General features: G+C 37.6%; 1 protein-coding gene across 1 annotated transcript in view; it reads right to left on the bottom strand.

Annotated features, from left to right (window-relative positions):
* Positions 1 to 3,023: 3,023 nt before the first annotated feature.
* CPS1 (carbamoyl-phosphate synthase 1) overlaps positions 3,024 to 13,356 on the bottom strand; it is a 127,500-nt gene continuing 117,167 nt past the window's right edge. The window contains exons 35-38 of the mRNA XM_027051699.2: positions 7,444 to 7,503; positions 6,584 to 6,696; positions 4,911 to 5,040; positions 3,024 to 4,184 (exon numbers count right to left, since the gene is read on the bottom strand). Of these exons, the coding sequence (XP_026907500.1) occupies positions 4,086 to 4,184; positions 4,911 to 5,040; positions 6,584 to 6,696; positions 7,444 to 7,503 (402 nt within the window). The 3' untranslated portion in view covers positions 3,024 to 4,085. The remainder of the gene's footprint in view (positions 4,185 to 4,910; positions 5,041 to 6,583; positions 6,697 to 7,443; positions 7,504 to 13,356) is intronic.

The following is a 13,356-nucleotide window of genomic DNA, read 5'->3' as shown; positions in this document are numbered from 1 at the left end:
TGGACACTGTAGAAGCTGAAGTTCAAGTACCTCCAGCTGTTGAGATAAATGAATGGTGTAGCTGTTTTTAAAAGTTTCCAGGAGGAATGCTGTTTAAGAGGAAAGTTGGACAGAAGTACAGTTAAAATATTCTACTTACCTTTCCAAAGCCATAAAATCCTAAATCTATAAACGAATCATTCTTTATTCCTCTTCTTCATTCCACAAGCTTGCTGAGCTCCTTTCTCCCCACCCAGTACAGTTGGTCCCACTTGCCCGCTATTAAATTCTCCGTATGGGAAAAGCTACTTCGATTTTCTATTCAGCTCCACAGACATAGCTCCTATGTTGTCTGCACTTGTGATGTATAACAGATTCAGACTTTTAAAAATTGTGTTAACCTGTTTATATGAAAGAATAAAAATGTTCCGAAAGGACAAAACCTTGCCAAATCTGAACACAAATCTGCTTCCGTTTTCTTGCATTTCCCTCTTCCGACTAAAGCTCTCAATTTTGCATGGTTTACGTGTACTTAAATCTTAAGTGCGAAACATTAGAAAACATAAAGTTAACAAAACAAAAACTAATGTAATTTCATATCAGCACAAGGGAGAGAATACATATCTTGTCTTCTGTTTTCCAAAGACCCTTTATTTCACCAACAAAAATATGGGCTTCATTTAGGAACAATGCCGTTTGATTCATTATTATTACTCTTCTCATCTTACTGTATTTTACAAATAGCCTGTTCAAATTAATATAAAAAGTAAGAACATTTATTAAAGTCCCACAGTACAAATCTTAACTATTACTTCAAATGTTTAGTAATTTCAACAAAATATGAGTTACATTTCTAAACTGGTCTCTAGCAACCTGATTACTTTTGGTTGAAGTGTACTTTTTCTCTTCTTCTGTGTGCGTGTTAGATAGAGACTGATGATTGATATGTAGATAGATGATAGATAGCTGATAGATAGATAGATAGATAATAGACAGATGGTAAAGTAATAATAGGGGTGCCTGCCTGGCTCAGTTAATATAGCTTGTAACTCTTAACCCCAGGGTCATGAGTTCAGGACCCATGTTAGGTATAGAGCTTACTTAAAAAAAAAAAAAAAAAAAAAAAAAAAAAAAAAACAGAAGAAAAGTAAATGAGGTAAAATATTACCAATAGGTATATCTGGGTAGAGTATACAATTATTTTTGCAATTTTTTTTTTTTAGAGAGAGCAAGCACTCACAAGAGGAGAGGGGCAGAGGGAGAGAGAGAGAGAGAGAGAGAGAGAGAGAGAGAGAATCTTAAGCAGTCTCCATCTTCAGGGCAGAACCAGGTGAGGGTCTCAATCCCATGACCCTGGATTCATGACCAGAGCTGAAATCGAGTCAGACTCAACCGACTAAATAAACCACCCAGGTGCCCCTATTTTTACAATTTTTTAGGTCCAAAATTACAAGCAATATTTTTAAACTTTACATGTGCGGGTGCCTGGATGGCTCATTCAGTTAAGCATCCCACTTCGGCTCAGGTCATGATCTCACAGTTCGTGAGCTCAAGCCCTGTGTCACACTCTGTGCTGACAGCTCAGAGCCTGGAGCTTGCTTTGGATTCTGTGTCTCCCTCTCTTTCTGCCCCTCCCCCACTTGCACTCTGTCTCTCTCTCTCTCTCAAAAATAAACATTAATTTTTTTTTAAACTTACATGTGGCTTAAACATGCATAACCAAGAGTCTAACCTCAGCTTTTGCCCCTTGCTCTCTTTCTCCACACATACCCTGAGCTCCAGTCATACCAAATTACTTGTAATTTCCTCTAGTGGTTGCCCTCATCCTTCAGTCTCCCTGGAGAACTATGACACACTGTTCAAGACAACAGGAGGCCATCTCCCCAGAAAAGCCTTTCCCTGATCTCTGCAGGCAAGTTAAGTCTGTCTTCAGTGTGAGAAATATATTATTTTTACATGTTTGTCTCCATTATAAGAAATAAAAGCGAGACTGCATTTTGTGTGACCTTGGGAATGTTACTTAACTTTTGTTTGTCTCCATTTATTTGTAATGTGGAGATGACGGCACCCACTCATAGGGATATTTTGAAGATTAAATGGGTTAAATCATGTTAAGTGCTTAGAACTGACTGAGGAATAGCATATACCCCATGATGCTAGTTATTATGGTGGTGTGATAAGTGGTATAGTATCAGAGAAGTACTAGAATGACAGGAGGAGGGATAATGGTATATCCTACACCAACCCTTGGAGAGACTCACTAAGTATTTTCAGGCAAATGAATGAAGGGATGCTCAGGGAGTACATTATTTCAATATTAGAAGGAAGAAGTAAGGAAAGTCTCAACCACAGTGGTAACAAGGAGGAAAGAAGGAGAAAATGAATTTGAAAAGCCCTCATGTAGATCTACATCAAGTGGTGATTCCTTGACTATAGGGTGAGACTTAAGGGATAGAAGCTATTATGTCATCATTGTCTTAGGACCTTCACAAAGCCTCACTTTAGGCGGTATTTCTGAGGTATGGCTTCACTGTGGCCCTTAGCACTATCTCCGGCAGGCAATATGGAGCAGCCTCTCTGTTGGGGTTCAAGTATTTCTCTCTGTGTTTTGCAAGGCATTTGTTTAAATGTTTATTACATATATATATATATATATATATACACACACACACACACACACTATATATATATATATATATATATAGTATATAGTATATAGTATATAGTATATAGTATATATATAGTGTGTGTGTGTGTTTGTAGATATTTGAAAGGATCCAGATCAAAGATAACATATAACCACATAATAACATAATAAAAATTTTAATGATACTTATAAATAAGGTGGGGAACAAAAAATGAAACAGTTTGGGTGTCATTATTTTTTATTTTAATTTGCTCATTCATATCTTACATGGCTTTGTATAGAAAAAAAGAAAGTGACGTAATCCTGGCCCCAAACCCTGTTTCATCAGAGAAGTGAACTGACTTTGTATATCAATGTTAAAAAAATAAAATAAAATAAATGCAAGAATACAACTGTATTGCCTCTTAATAGCATTTTATTTAAAATTTTACAATTAGAGCACTTGTAATAACACAAAAAAAAGTTTAAAAGTGACATAGGTTGCCCTGCATGCAGGATTTTTCTTGTATGCAGAAGGAATGGGGATCTTATGCTTGAAATGTGTGGAATTCATAGCGCAGTCTAGGGTTCAGTAGATCAACAGAAATCCATAATCTGAATGGAACTGACCTAATGGAAATGACCATAATCTGAATGGAACTGAATGGAACTGAATGGAACTTCCAAGTTATTCCAAAGTTGGCAGGGGAGAGGAGGTGGGGAGACATGGCATCAATCTGAAGATTTCACTTGGCTCAGGTTAAAATCCAAAGGAAGAACAAAAACCACCTCAGCTGTATCTGCTGAGATACTCCATATGCTGACATACTCCAAAACACAAAACTGTAAACCAGTGTCTTTTAAGGAAATCCATACTTTAAAGACCTCTGTCACGTCTCAAATTCAGTACTGTAAAAAGGGATAATGATGTTCCTGGATGAGCCAGATAATTGAGAATAATTTTCAAAAAGGTACATTACACAAACATCAGGATGAAGGGATTTGTACATTAAATCCATATTTCATGTTCAGAAATTGTTATAGTATTCTGCCTTGTTAAAAATGTCCTGAGGGTGGCAGATGCTATTTAGAAGCAATGACAATAGAGTCTTGAAAGTGCGTATAGTAATAGTTCAGAAGATAGAGCAGCAACTTTTTCTACCTTGATCATTGTTAATCAGCACCATAAAATGTTAGCTGCAAATAAGCACGTAGGTTAAGTGTAGCCCACCAAAAGTAAGGCATTAGAAAATAGATGAATTCTCATGAAGAACAAGTTCTTTAGGAAGGAGTTTAAGTAAGGTTTGTAAAAAGTGACTGACAACAATTTAATCGTGAAAGAAAAGAACATTAAGGCATAACCAAGTGAACTCAAATAGTTTAGTATCAGTATTGTCTCTGTGGAAGACAGTTGGGAATCAGTTCCTTTAGATACAGTGTGGCTTGGGTTGATTTCAGAGGGAGCTGGGTGTCTATTTCTCTACACCATTTTCCCAGCACTGTACTGCCTGTAGTGGAAAAGACTCTTGGAGTCCACGTTGCGAGATTTCTGCACAGCTTCAGCAAAAAGTTTGGTCACCTGAAAACAAGGGTAGGAAGCTTAGAGACCCACATGACATGAAAATGAACATTTAATGAAGCACGAGTGAAAGGTCAGTTTCTGCTCCTAATTTCCAAAGGGACATATGATGAAGGACACAAAAATTTTTATCTATTTGGGACTTTCTCCTGTATCTCAGACCTTACCCTGAATATACCTACCCCGCCACTCAACTCCCCGGCGCGTTAAACTGACTCAGGGGGAAAAAATATGATGGGTAGAAAGTTAATGAGTCTTGAAGTAGGTGACACATTTGGTGGGACATATCCAAGTGGAACTAAATATACCTCATGTGATCATTTTCAGTGAATTGGACTAGTGCTTGCACTATATGTGGATCCTCAATTATCATTAACATCTTGCTCTTATGTGGTGGCTTTCATTTAGAAACAATTCAATAAAAGTTTGTATCTTTATTCCATGCCACACCACACTTTCTATTTTAAAAATAATCATATGGCTAATGGGAGAGCATGGCTACCTGTGGCTTTTGATTATCTCAATTGCTTTATCACCAACTCTCTCAGTTAGGCCATGACCCACCATCGTAGCACCGTTATTTTAGATTCTATTTAAAAATTCTACTCCATTCTAAATGCTACAAGAAAGGGAGAAGGGGGATGTGCAGATACTGATGAGCAGCTTCAGGAAGGCACAGATATAAAAACCTGCATATAGCTCTATTTGAGAAAAAACAGAACATACCTGGAAATTAGTGAGGAGAGCAATACCACTGTCAACAGCTGTCCTCCGAATCACATAATTATCATGGACAAACTTAGTGTTATTATTGGGGAGGTTAATCACCAGGTCAATGCTGCCATCTCTAATCAGTCTGGAAGAATAATCCAAAAAACAAAAGTTTGCAGGTGACCATGTACATTTTATAATTAGTTTTGAAAATACTAACATCATCGTTCTCTGATGCCATTCAAGTCAATGCCGTACTGAGTTGATGGCCACCTGCCCTTCTCCATCACTAATGGATGCTCAAATTACACTCATTTTGGAGTTACAGTATTTTGTGTTCTTGAAAGAATTCTAGTGAAAATCTAACTAATTAAATGGAAAGGCTTTTCTTTTTAAAATGCTATCTATCCGTAGAAGAATTGGTAATTAAAAAAAGATTTTAACGTTTATTCATTTTGGAGAGAGAGAGAGAGAATGCGAGCAGGGGAGGGGCAGAGAGAGAGGGAGATACTGAGCCCGATGCTGGGCTCGAACTCACGTACCAAGAGATCATGACCTGAGCTGAAGTTGGAAGCTTAACCGACTGAGTCACCCAGGCACCCCAGAAGAGTTAGTAATTTGATAGATATTTACTTATTTTACAAGGAGGTGATTTCTCCAGCACTGAAGTCTGTTCCACCCCCCCCAGACCGCCACTTCACTGCCTACTTCCCAGTGTCTCTCAGCTAATGGTATGAGAACACAGGTCACCTGAGTTTGAATTAACCCATTTGACATTCTGTTGCTGGGTTGCTACACATACCAGGAGACATTTAAATGTCAAAAGCATGAAGAAGTGCTAATTGTTTTACAAAGTCCTAACCAAGTGCTTATAGCATCATTGGAAGTCTACTAAGGTCTGAACAATTTGCCCTTCTTTTACTAATTTGATAATAATTTGTAGGTTGCCTTCTTAAGAGCCCTAGCAAATGGTATGCCTTCTTAAGAGCCCCAATAAATGGTAGCCATTCAAAAGACTGTAATATCCTGGAACAGCTGAGAATTATCTCTTAGGTTCCCATGCCATATACGTCTATAAGTGTTGATGTAATGGTGTTCCTGAAGGCTCACATAGTGCACTAAAATAATAAGTCTTACAACACCTAATGATGACATAGCCTAAGGCATAATAACCAACCTGATCAAAAAATGGTAAGTTAGGTAATTCAAAGGATGGTGTTTTTCTAGCACTCACTGTAGTCTCCTGCATACAGCAAGTGCTCAATAAATTGACTAATTTATTGATGCACAAACTCAGTGAAATGCAGCTGGTCAATCTTACACTTGATATTCACATCTATCTACGATACAATTCAATGTAAGACATAAAGTGCTTCATTACATTCTTCATGTCTGTGATTCTCATTACTGAATTCCTGGTATCCATCAAGGAAAGCATCTTTACTAGAAAATATTTTGAAAGATGCTGTGTATCACCATGCACACATACGGCATCATGTGTTACAGTAACAGCCAAGTTCATGAGAATGAAACTTTCCTATAGTCCACAGATTTATTCATCTGAAACTGGCTAAGAGGACTTTTAGAAGACTTGCAATAGGATAGGGTAAAATATTCACATCATACTAGTTCCCAAAGTTAATCCTCTATCCATTTTGTAATCTCAGAAATCTCTGCCCAGTTCTTACTTTCTGATGGAAGAGAGGCTGGGATTCTGTCCTTCCTGAGACGGCCATGCCACTGGGGTGGCAGGGACATTGTTGGCATTGAGCCAGTCCGACGTCGCTTCCGTGGCAAAGAGCTGCATTTAAAATGGAAAAGTCAGCTAGTGTATCACAGGGGAGGCTTTCATGGAGCAAAGAAGCCTACTAGGACACACATGTCATTTAAAACATAAGGTAGAAGAAAGTGGTGTATATGAGAAGCAATAATCCCAAGAATAGAGATTTGGACTCACTGTCCAGAGTCATGGGCACTTTAAATATTTTAAAAATATTTGCACTAAGGAAAAATTTAATAACCTCAATTGTAACTGCTTTTGTAGAGGAGAAAAATGAAGAATTATTCATGGCTGAGGATTCATTGTTATCAGATCAACAAAGCTCCATGACCATAGGCCCACTCTGAGCCTTGGGAATTGTTTTATTTTACTGAACCAGGCTTTGTGTGAGGCATTTGTGGCAGAGGAGTTTTGGCTTTAACTGCTGCAGTCGTTTCCATACGACTTCATATGGAAACAAGAAATGGAAAAAGGAACAATACATTGGAAATGCACTGAAACTTTGTCCCAATTCTGTGCAAACTAAATGTTCTAAGCTTTTAGCTGGCAACTTCTACGGAATTTATGGTAATTTTGTGAGAACTTAAAACTAGTCTTTCTAATTATTTTATTCTATTGAAGTTTTGAAACTGTCAAGTTAGTTATACCTCTCAAGTTGAAAGAATATGTTTTGAGCTATTTCATTCCCTATGATTCATTAATAATTCGCTTTTGTGAATAGATTTCAATGCTTACAGAAAACAACCTGAAAAACTTAATATCACATACCTTGAAGCCTTCGTTGTGCAATTGTTCAGCCACACCAAGGAATTTGGGACGGAATGATTGCTGCAATTAAAAGAAATTAACAAAATTCACTTTCTGGATATATTGCTCTTTATTGAGTCATATGTATGGTATTCTCTCGGGCGGGACACTGTAAAAGGCAAGTCCCTATGTTGTCAGGTGCTTGATATTCAAAAGTGACAAGTTTGATCCTTTAGCTCTCCTATAGTGAGTAAGAGTTCTCATTTCCCCATATAAATGAGATTACACCCACGTTGTCTTGCTCTCTACAGTCTTACTTTTCACCTTGCCCTCAAATTCTTCCACTCTCTACTTAGTCCATTTAGTCTCTGTCTGCATATTAAGATCCGCCCCAGCCCTACACAGATGCTTCCTCTGGTCAGGGAGAATTTAAGGACAGCTGGGTTAGGTGATCAATACTAGGTCAGCATTGCTGACTCTTCTGCCTGCTCAGCCTGTTCTAATTGCTGAATTCGAACTCAGTCCTGCTCTTAGGTAACTAGGCTCTGTCCTAGCAGCTTGTGCATACCTCCCTGCAATAGGACAACCATTTGGAACTCAGTTTTGCATTAATTCTAAGGTAAAGAGTTAAACAAATGGGCTCTGGAGACACTAGGCTGCATTTCAGATCCTGGCTTTACCATTCATTTTTAGTGCGTTCTTAGAAAAGTTAATGTCTTGAATCTCGATTTCTTCATTTTTAAAACAGCAGTGAGGTAGTAGTGTATCTATTTCTTGGGGCTCTACAACAAACTGTGTGACCTTGAGCAACTTACTTAACCTCTCTGATATACTTTCCTCATCTGTTAAATGGGAATAGTAATTATCTGTGTCACAGGGGCATTGTATTTGAGGAGTTAATTTATAAGTAAACATTACTTAAATGTTAGTGCAGTAGCTTAACACAGTTACCTGTCCATTAATAGTTCTCATTAAGTATTAATTATTATTATTATTAAAATATTTATTTTTTCAACCTGTCAGAGACTAGATTTCTGTCCCTGCACCCTAATTTCCAAGCCTGGCTTCCTCTACTGGTTGTCACACTTCAAATACAAGCCAACTTCCTCCTCCCATATATTTTACCTCCAGACAGGCTTCCCTGATGTTCTCTCACTCTTCACATATTTTCTTAGAGTCCATTGCTGTGAACTTCCTAGAGTCTCAGCTGGACCCATCTAGTTTCCAGGTCCTGCCTAGGCTTACCTCCTTCCTGTGACCACTAGCCAGTATTTGCAAGACAGTGGTCAGGGTGAAAGGAAAAAAAAAGCTAAGTGGCCTACCCAAAAGTCAACCCCTTACCTTGACTTCATTAACTTGAATGCCTAAGTGAGCTAACTGCAATATGAAAATCATACACAGTTAAAAACATATCTATTCTGCCTTAAATGAAAACACTTTTGCTGTCTTCCCTTGTAAAAAGTTGGTAAACAGTTGAAATAATTTGGTTACTTCAGTAAATGTTTTATAATCTATTTAGAAACCATATTAGTCATGGCTAAAAAGATCATGGAGATTATCTTATTTCAGAGTCGCAGAGAAACTAAGAATTGCAATAACAAAACATATCAAGATCCTTGTACAATTTTGATAATGTTCAGCCCATAAAACCTTCTAATATTTACTTTCAGAGGCTTTCTGAGAACAGATCTAAATCCTAGGAAAAGACTCCAAAGACTGTGTTCAAATATAAAATTCTTTAAGATTTTGGCCCTCTCGATCCCAGAACTGCAGTTTTATGAGAGGAAACTATTGGCAAATAGAAAAGATAAATGCAACTGGATGAATCTCGGCTAAGGCAGGCTCAGGGGTTATTCATGACAGTCTTCTAGAACACGAATTGTAACCATGCCCAGGATAGTAGCTCTCCATTCCTGCTTGGGACCAGACAGGAAGAAATAGGCCTCAGATGCAAGAAGTTTATGGCTAGACATAAATAAAAGAAACTAAATAAGTATAAAATCAGAGAGTAACTCAATGGCTTTAGCGCAATTTAATGAGGTATGTGGCAGTCTCTTTAAGAACAGGTTAAACAGAAAAATAGGACAATCGTTTTTCAAGTTTGATTCTGCTTGGAAAGCAAGGGACTGAATTAGATGGCATTTTAGGTTTTCTTCAAGTTTTAAGGTTCCTTGAAACACAGTAAATATGCATGCAATATTCTAAATGAACTTCTGAATTTTGTCAAATCTCTCTAATTTGGAAAAATCTAATTTGGAAGTGTGATCTTCTGCTAAACACAAGACACACTTAAGTCAGCACCAAAACACATTAGAAGATTCAACAGGGGGTGCCTGGGTGACTCAGTTGGTTAAGCGTCCAACTTCAGCTTAGGTCATGATCTCGTGGTTCGTGAGTTCGAGCCCTGCATCACGTTCTGTGCTGACAGCTCAGAGCCTGGAGCCTGTTTCAGATTCTGTGCCTCTCTCTCTCTCCCTCTCTCTCTCTCTCATTCTCTCTCTCTCTCTCTGCCCCTCCCCTACTCATGCTCTCTCTCTGTGTCAAAAATAAGTAAACATTAAAAAAATTTTTTTTAAGTTTCAACATAAATTTGTCCAACTTATTAACTAATACATTCATAATATATGAATACCTCAATAATATGAACCATTCTCAATTTCTTAAGTTTTCCCCTAGAAAAATCTCACTAATAATATATGGTCATGTGATAACATTGAAACCATTTTCTAAAATATCATTTCACAAGCACAGTGGTTCTCAAAATGCAGTTCCCTGGGAAATCAGCATCACCTAGGAATTTGTTTAAAATATAAAAGTTTGAGCCCTGTCTCACATCTATGCAAGCAGGAACTCCCAGAGTGAATCCCAGTAATCTGCATTTTACCAAACCCTCCAGGTGATTTTGATACACTTGGAGTTTAGGAATAGGAGTAGGAATAGGGAGGGAATAGGAGGGAAGAGGGACTAGGAGAACCATCCTTCACTCATTTTGTAATTTGAGGTGAAGATGCATTAACCTTGGCCAAAGTCACAGTGAAAAATGTTAAGGAAGGAGTACCAGAATGTAATTTTTTTTTCTTTTCTATTTTAAAGTAAAATAAGTCAGCAAGTCCTCTAAGACCTGCAGACACCAGTCAGAACCTCATTATGGAGCTGTTTCAATGCTGTCCCCCAAGTGGAAAAGATAAATATCCAACATGACAGTATTGGCAGTTCCCAGCCGGGGAACCGCTCTGCCTTCTGGTCTAGGGTGTTGGCTTTCATAGCCACATTATAAACTTCTATCAAACATGTATTGAACACTTGTGACACATAAAACAGCCTCTCTACAAAAAGAAATTACGTCTGTCAGCTTGCATCTGAGTAGCCCCAGATTTAATAGCTGATTGAAAATACCTGGGTAAGAAACCATTTGTTACTAAAGGTGAAAAGTACAAACTGATTTATTTCCTGGAAAATGTTTATAAGAAGGAAAGTCCTTTAAAAATGAAAAAAATATATATATTTCCTCCAATTATCATTTTCACATTACTCCAACTTCTGGCTGCAGAACAGAAAGCCAAGTTAATATTGTGTGGTGCCTGCGGACTCTACAGGGACGTCTGCATCGACAACGCTATGGTTGTTCCTAATGATTCTGTATTGAAGATAAAAGGTTATTCATGTCACTTGGAGTTGTCTTTTTCAAATAAAATGCTTGCTTTGTGTTTCTGAGCAATGCTGAAGTGCAGATGTCAGGATGGTGCTCGCCACTCCACAAACATCACTGAATAGCCCAATCAGAGGGGGAAAAACAGTGAGCGCTCTTGATCTACTCTAGAGTAAATCATTTATTGTTAAAGGGTGTTCCAGAAAACTTCAAAACAAGACAGATTGCCTACTCATAGCAACTAAAAATAAATCCTGATGGGATGAAAGGAGGCTGGAAATACTGCAGGAAAATCAAAGATGATTTTGTTGTCATATAAGCCTGCATTATGCCTTTCTTATGTTAGGATCTAGGCCTATGGAAAGCCTCTTGTTAGAGACCCAGTGCATGTAACAGTTAAGTTGACAAGAATCCTTTGACAAAATCTAAATCTTGATTCCTTTTCCTCTTAAGTTCTAGTTATATGCAATTGATGTTATGAATATTTCAAATTCCCCAGGTAATTCGACCCATAGGATTTAACTTTGGGAGGAGCAGAAACAGAGGGTCCATGTGTGTAAAGGAGTAGGGTGGGAAAGAGAAGAGAAATAAGAAGTTAGGAAGATTGCAATATAACAAATTAGCATGTGTGTGCCCTCCCCCTCCAACACACACACACACACACACACACACACACACACACACTCTACTAAATGTTGAGAAGTGGCTGATACTTGCTAGTAATGATTTACTATTTAGAATATGTGTTAAACTACCAAAAATAAGAAAAAATGTTTCCTGGCTCAGAGTTACTTTTATCTCTCCTCCATAGTTCTCTTTTCCCCCAGCTTTCTCTTGCAACCTATTGTGAATATTAATGAGTTAAGGTATCTTCAATTAAATCTTCCTATTCATAGCAGGAAGCTCGGGCAGGGTGGGGAGATAAAGAGAAAAGAAGACCTTTACTTCAAATAAATGGGACAGGTATCGACCACCCTCCTCATTTATACATGAAGGAATAAAGCAAATTAACTGCAGTGGTGCTGGCTACCAGCGTTCTTCTGTGAGAAAAGTCTACACAGCATTAGGCTGAACAAATGAGAATCTTAAGAAATCAAAATACAGTTGTGGATTCCTTTCTTAGAACTTTATTAAGTGCCTCAACTAAATGCATCCCTTTGTATTTACTGGCCTTAATGCCCATTTATATATTAGCAGTACTTTTTTAGGTCCTTGTCAGTTCTGACTTATATATTCAAATGAGTTTATACAAATTATTCGGACCAAGCTGAATCATAGTAAAGAAAATGATTTTTTTAAGTACAATGTATACTAAAATATGGAACCTTAATTACTTATCCACAGTTGCTATGAAGTTTGGGTAAAAGGCTGACATTAGAGTTCATTCCATTCTATCAAAGAAGATACCCAGTGGGTTTTATAGCTATGAAATCTCTAGTTAGTATATTCTGTCATATTGTTCACTTAAATTTATGCCTATGCGTTTTTAAAAATCACTCTCAAAGAAAATCCCCCAGATAGTAACGATGGGCCAGCCAATAACTGCTGGTAATGGCAGCTCTTCTGTGCCTCCCATTTAAGTAGGTCAGAAAGTGATTCTTGTCCACCTCCTGACGATCGATTTTACCACAGCTACAAATATTTTATTAAATATAATTTTACACCAAACATTTCTTTAAATATGCTTTTTAAACTTTGTAATTAAAAGAGATACATATCTAAAGCCCAAGCATGTGCACTTATACGCAGGAAAAAAGTTCTTTGCAAGAACGCGTGTAGCTGCTGGAACACTGATTTCTTTAAAACAGAATGTACTGAAAGATAAAAATTCAATGGGCAGAACCTCATTCCATTAAGAAAACTCTTTTTACCCTACACAACCCTCTTTTCCCCCCTACAAGGCAAAAAATTCAGTTCACTGATGTCAAAATCACTCAAATGCTTCAGAGGGATCAAGTTAATTTTTGCTTAATATTTCCTTGAAGCCCTGGAACCAAACAAGGCACAATTTTATACATCACTGCCTTCTTAAACTGGTATTTTAAAATGTTAGCACTATTATGATTAGTTGTGAAGATGGGGACTAAGGGCATGGTCTCCTCTGAATGCCCCCAGGCCTCACATTAAACTTTAAGCCATAACTGGAAGTTGGGAAAATACTCTCTTACTTGTGACTTAATAAGACTGAGTACCCATTTATAACATGATGAGTCTCTCATATGGTGTGATGTGTCTCTAAACTGCCCTTAAGCTTCACAATTACAAGTCATTTCGTTAGCCTCTGC

This window comes from Acinonyx jubatus, chromosome C1, assembly GCF_027475565.1.
Source record: "Acinonyx jubatus isolate Ajub_Pintada_27869175 chromosome C1, VMU_Ajub_asm_v1.0, whole genome shotgun sequence".
NCBI classification, from domain to species: Eukaryota; Metazoa; Chordata; class Mammalia; order Carnivora; family Felidae; genus Acinonyx; species Acinonyx jubatus.
The sequence above is the reverse complement of the archived record's forward strand: the minus strand, read 5'-3'. Positions and strand labels throughout refer to the sequence as shown.